This window comes from Cottoperca gobio, chromosome 7, assembly GCF_900634415.1.
Source record: "Cottoperca gobio chromosome 7, fCotGob3.1, whole genome shotgun sequence".
NCBI classification, from domain to species: domain Eukaryota; kingdom Metazoa; phylum Chordata; class Actinopteri; order Perciformes; family Bovichtidae; genus Cottoperca; species Cottoperca gobio.
The window spans coordinates 5449310-5455680 of record NC_041361.1 but is presented as its reverse complement, the minus strand read 5'-3'; the positions used below and the strand labels follow the sequence as shown (position 1 = coordinate 5455680).

Sequence of the window (6371 nt, the reverse complement as noted above, 5' to 3'; positions counted from 1 at the left end):
AAATCACAGTGCATGTTTTAAATGGTACACTAACAATTTTCACAGACAATTCGATTCTTCTTCTCAGTGAGCAACGATAACCGTCTGAATTTGCTTCTGTTTCTGCGTATCTTTTTGAATTCCAGCAGTGAAGCAGACGTTCGCTCCAGGGGCCAAAGGAGTGCAAGTAGTCAGTCAGGCCCCTCTCACTGCTGCTCAGAAGAACAGACTGAGGGAAACAGGAGGGGGAGCCTTCAGGTTTGTGACACATTCAGATGAAAGTCATCAGTGTCTCTTAAAGATTGGTCTCAGGAGTTTGAGAGCTCCCCAGTTGCAATATTTCACATTGATGTTGGAACTATGTCAGCAGTTAGGAAAGACATGCTCGCTTACTTTTTATACATTTAACAACATGCATTCTCAAATTCTTTGCATTTCTTTCTTCATCTTATACGAAGGTAAACTCAATAGCTTGGCTTTTGAACCACGGGTTGGACAAAATAAGGGATTAGATGTTAAGTCACATCTTTATCTAATTCTATAATGAAAGTAATTGTTATTTGCAGCCTTTAGATATTTTCACTATATACATCAGTAGGTGCAGAGTTACTGACTTGCAATATTCAAGACTGTACGGCAGCTGCAGCAGCCTACAGCTCAGTTATTATTTAAATGTACTGCACTTACCAGCATGGTACACTATATACAGGGCATCATGCTCGCATCTGTTTGTGTGTGTGGCTTCATTATCCTAACAAGAACACAACGTTCAAAAGTCTTTGTGGAACTTGTTCCTTAAAGTTTCACGAGGTAGAATTTCCTTATAATACAGGGTATGCAGTAATACGATAAAGTCCTCATAGTCATTGTGCATTCACACGGGGGGGGGGGGGGGAAACAGATTTAGAAAATACTGCAGAAATGGAGAAAAGCAGCTGCACTGATTGAGACTGCACCGTGTAACGTTGAGCCAACACAATTGGAAACTAGGAGAAAGGATTCAGCCACAACAGATTATCGGAGACTAAATAGAGGAAACCCAACGTTAAGACTGCGATCACTGCCTTTATGTGTTCTCATGCATTGTTTATCACGACATCACTTCCCCAGCGTGGAAACACACATGTATACATACAGTATGCAGTGTAAGCACCTTTCCTTAACATTGAGAATAGCTCTTATTATGACTGCCACATGATGAATTATCTTTAGCATTGACCTTTTCCTAGCTGAGAGAGACGACTGCAGCTAAATGACACTGTTTTTTACTTCATGCAGGGATGACGATGATATCAATGATGTGGCCTCCATGGCAGGAGTCAACTTGTCGGAGGAGAGCGCCCGTATCTTAGCAACCAACTCTGAGCTTGTTGGCATGGTGACTCGCTCCTGTAAGGACGAGGCGTTCCTCTCCACGTCTCTGCTCACCCGGAGAGCTCTGGAGATCGGTGAGACGCGCATAAACTGAAAGAGAAAATGTACCGCACGCTCTCGCTTTCTAAAGGTCGACGCGGGTCTCACTCCGTCTAAATCTTTATCCACTCTGCTCGTCTTGTGACAGGTAAGAAGTTTGGCGTCGGCGACTTGGGCGCAGATGTGATCAACTGCATTTCACACGCCGCACAGCAGCGACTACAAAACCTGCTGGAAAGGGTGTCACAGGTGGCACAGCAAAGAAACACAGCCTTCAAGGTGATGTATTAATTACGGTCATTTGAGAGCCGGAGAGACTCGTTTCCTCTGTTCCACCTGCTGTACCTTCCTTTACTCATCCTTCAGGAGGACGCGCAGTGTCAGCAGGTCAGCGATGTGCGCACCCAGCTTCGATTCTTCGAGCAGCTGGATCAGATGGAGAAGCAAAGGAAGGAAGAGCTGGAGAGAGAGATTCTCTTGAAGGCTGCCAAGGTAAGAACATCGAGGTCACTGCGGCAGGAAGAATCCTACACACTCTCATAAATGCGTAGAGAAGAAGAGCGAGAGGTCTTGGCGTCGGTGTCATTCATATACGTTTCCTCTGCTGCTAACCGTCACTAGAGAGCAGCCTATTTAACGATGAGCTAGTGAATGAATAAAACAATTGATTGAATGAATTGGACATATCCACGTTGAAATATTAAAGTGTCCTCTACCTTACCGCAGTCTCGGTCACGGCAAGAGGACCCCGAGCAGCTCAGACTCAAACAGAAGGCCAAAGAGGTAAGTATACGCTCCCGATAGGTGACTAGATGATTTGCTGTGTTTGGGAAGCATCGTGAAGAGTTTGTGTGTTTTATTGATTGTATTCCAGATGCAGCAACAGGAGCTGGCTCAGATCAGACAGAGAGAAGCCAACCTAACGGCGCTGGCAGCAATCGGCCCGAGGAAAAAACGGAAAATGGACTCTCCTGTTCGGGCCGCCGGTGCAGAGGTGAGGAGTATAGACTCATTTGGAAATAGATTGGTTGTGCTCATTTTGAATTACTTTTAAATCTACAAGGAAAAGGTCAATAAAAGAGTGAACGTGTGCTCCGCTTCCTCCCCAAGTGCTCAGGCTCGGACCCCTCTCAGCCCGGAGGCTCCAGTGGATCAGGCTCCAGACAGTTTATGCGTCAGCGCATCACCAGAGTCAACCTCAGGGACCTGCTCTTCTGCCTGGAGAATGAAAAAGGGACCAGTCACTCACACCTGCTCTACAAAGGCTTCCTCAAATAGCACCCGCGTGACAATGACTGGTCTCGCTCAGACCCTCTCTGCCGGTACTTCCTTTGATCACACACGGCTGAACGAAAGTCTGTCCGTGGGGAGAGAATGAACTGAAACCCCCCCCCCCCCCCGAAGAGACGTCTTCTTCTAGGAGTCTCTTCGAGCACAGCTGTTTTGTATTTTCAGAGGAGCAAATATTTGAACTCAGCCCTGATTTCAGTGTGCCTCTCAGCTAGGTTGGCTTTCTAGAGACCAGTTGCACCCAACCACACTTCAGTCATGCACTGCCTCATGCTACACACAAGAGAAATGTCTTCGACTGAACTGAGCACTTCACACCCGGAGGCCCCCGTCGGTGCCATTTCTACTGACATCCGTGTTGTAGCAGAAGATCTCTGCGATCTTCTATTTTAGATTAATGTTCAACATTCAGGTGCAACAGCCTGATTTTTCTTTTTTCTTTTTTTTTTTACAAAACTGCAGTCATTTTGCTAACTCTCTGTTTAAGTTCTTAACAGGGTTTTGAATTCATCCCACATTTCTACTGTGTTTTGGCACAGTTTCAAGGCCTGCGGATTGTTTTACAGAGACTAACCTTGACTAGCCTTGTCATCTGTTGAGTTGCCTTCTTAACAAATTAAGCCATATTACAATGTGTTGCTCCGCTTCAGTAACTTCATCCATCCAACAGTTCTCTCCAGATGTGTCGGATGGGTCCTTTAATGTGTGCGTCCTTTGTCTTCGCTCGGTTGGAATCAGAAACGATTGTGGGGGGTTTTGTTTTTTTGGTCCATGCGCATGATGGGATCAAGCGTTGGCGTTTGAACTCTCGTAACTATATCGCTTTTTGCTGTGAGAGTTCCCGACACTAGCGCTTTTACTACAAAGACTACATATGCTTTACATTTCTGCGCGTCATTTTCTGAAGCACAGCATACTCGTTGAGATGTGTTCCCAACCTCGCAAGCAGTCGGTAGTTAAAATTCAACTAAAATAACTCAATCTAAATTGTTAGTCAGCGCTTTATCATGGCACACATGTTCTGGTGTGTTAACGTACGGGTCGCTGTGCGCTGATGTAGAAGATCCAAGAACAATGAAAGATTTACCGTATGAAAATGATAAAGTGGATTTGGCTCCAAGTGTCGTCCAAAGAGCGACAGGCTTTTAAAAAAAGGGTAATGTTTAAGTGAGCTTTGACTCAAACACATTTGTGGAGGAGGTTCACTGTGAATGATTGTCTCGTCTCAAACACATTTTAGTTTCTGCTTTAGTTCCATAACAAAGATAATAAAACCTTGAGCGTGCTCTGGTATGAATGGGGAAACGAAGTGGTTGTTAGTAATGTAAAGTATCCAGGCTGTGTAGCTCATAGGTTATAATGTGAATTTTAAATAGTCATAAGTGAATCTGACATTTTCCAATAAGTTGCATGTCCACATGTTTATGTTTATGAACGACGGAGGATGATCATGTTGGGTAAACACGGGCATGAAATGCAGAAGGACGACTGCACAGATCACTTTTTTAAAAACTGGTCGATCAGATACACATACCCACTTTCTAACTTTTTATATTTTTAGTGCACATACTCATTTTGGTCTTTATACCTTTTTTGTCATTTTCTGAAAGAATGTTTATTAGCACATTTTATTACTGTATATATTTAAGTTTGCTTTTTTGTAGGTTTATCAGTTGACGACTTAAAATTGGGCAAATGTGTTCATATAGACGACCGTAGATATGACAAACACATGATACTTTCCTGCCAATGTCTTGTACATTTTGCACAGCTCTTTGTTTATATGTAAATATCTGAATTTAAAAAAAGTTTTTTTAATTGCTATTTTATAATGGATTGAAAGAGGATGATCTCTATTAAAAGAAAAAAACAACACACTTCTTGATTGTCTATGTTGTTGTGGCAGGTCCGCTCTTTCAGGTCTTCATACAGTAGTTCACATTGTGGTGCCACCTGTTAGCAGTGTTTGTGAACACAAACTGTCCACGTCAAAGACACTACAGTGAGCTCGTAGCTCGTTGCAAAGGAATGAACAGTGAACACCTCTTTAAGTGCTGTGCTTTGAATTCAAAATGCTTTTGTTTAATCTGCTGCTTTTCTATTCTGGAAATCTTTTTATCCACAGGATGTGTTCACTGATCTGTCCATGAATCAATCTCATGAGTCAGTATCTCTTCACATTATGTATGACTTATCCCTTTAGACCAGAGGTCTTCAACAGGGGGTCTGCAACCCCTAGGGGGTCCGTGGAGGTACTGCAGGGGGTAGACAATTTTTTCCCAACCAATTTGAAATGTCTTTAAATACACATTAACATGAATCCAACATATTGTAGCGAACGGATAAATGGAGGCAGAAGACGTTATCTTTCAGTCAGCGATGCACACGTTCAGTGTTAATTGAATAGCTTAGTATTGAATGCACAATAACAGGGTAGCTATGTTTATACATGGCACTAGGCCCAGTTTAATATGAAACACAATTGTATACAATATATATAGTAGGAGGTCCCTGCCCCATCTCTCCATCAGTTTGAACACTCCTGCTTTTACACATTTTCCAGATTTGAAAATATTTATATAAATATTTAGTAAGTACCTTTTTTATATTTATTACTTTTTCAAGCAATTGAAATTCTTAGCATCTTTTTCAAATACTTCCAGCTGAATTGTTTTGTTTAGAGGAATTAGAAAGCACTTTCGTACACTGAAATATTACCAACGTGTGCATGGATTAAATTACATTTCCAAGAACATGAAACTTTATCATTCCAAGTGTTCCATGTTTCTCGAGTCCTTCGCAAAACAAACCCATGAGAATTGTATCACAGAACAAAACGTCCTTCCATTAAAAGAGAAATGTTGTGTTCTAAAAGGCTTTCAGGTTTTTAGTGGCTGTATAAATTGCCAAAATGCATTCCTTCATGCACACGTATTCCTCTACAAAACATCATTTTTAATATTCTGTACTTGAAGCTTATTCAGCAGCACTGCAGAGGCAGAATAATGAGGGCAAGTCCTCAAAATCTAATACTTAGCAGCCCATTACTGCTGGATAAGACAGTACACCAAAAATGATCCTTCTAACCCAGAAACATGATCAAAGGATGTTTTGTCCATAATAGATACGATTCTAATCACTGGCTGCGACTATCATCTCCCTACCACCACCTTTTATATAACAAGTAGTAGCAGGATGGTAATGGCAATCCTTGTCTCATTAGAGAACACGTTTGACAGATCAATGTGATTTAACTGGTGTCCCAGTAACTAGTGAGAGTTACAGGAGATTGATTGAAGGATGGAGAATTAAAGAGGCGAGTGTTGTACAAATTGTCAAGTGTAACCTTGATTCTGTCATGTTTGTGTGCAGTCGAACATTATTCAACTCGATTCTGTCACCGCAACAGGATACAGAACAGGAAAGTGATGCAGGTAATACAGAAACTGCACATTTGTAGATGTATGTATTGCACTTGTTGTCTCATCATTGTGATGATGTAACCTTTTAGAGCAGGGGTGTCAAACTCATTTTAGTTCAGGGGCCACATGCAGCACAATTTGATCTCAAGTGGGCCGGACCAGTAACATCACAGCATAATAACCTGTAAATAACCACAACTCCAAATGAGTTTATCATTTACACATGTGTGTCACAATTTACAGATCACAGTGCATCTACAAAGGCAC

The 6371-nt window shown here is 42.0% G+C and overlaps 1 protein-coding gene across 1 annotated transcript in view; it reads left to right on the top strand.

The window, feature by feature from the left end:
- The window catches only part of LOC115011054 (transcription initiation factor TFIID subunit 4-like), a 12244-nt gene extending 7689 nt beyond the window's left edge, over positions 1-4555 (top strand). Inside the window, exons 10-16 of the mRNA XM_029435987.1 lie at positions 126-237; positions 1258-1427; positions 1541-1671; positions 1759-1884; positions 2119-2175; positions 2267-2386; positions 2503-4555. Coding sequence (XP_029291847.1) covers positions 126-237; positions 1258-1427; positions 1541-1671; positions 1759-1884; positions 2119-2175; positions 2267-2386; positions 2503-2670 — 884 coding nt within the window. The 3' untranslated portion in view covers positions 2671-4555. The remainder of the gene's footprint in view (positions 1-125; positions 238-1257; positions 1428-1540; positions 1672-1758; positions 1885-2118; positions 2176-2266; positions 2387-2502) is intronic.
- The last annotated feature ends 1816 nt before the right edge of the window (positions 4556-6371 follow it).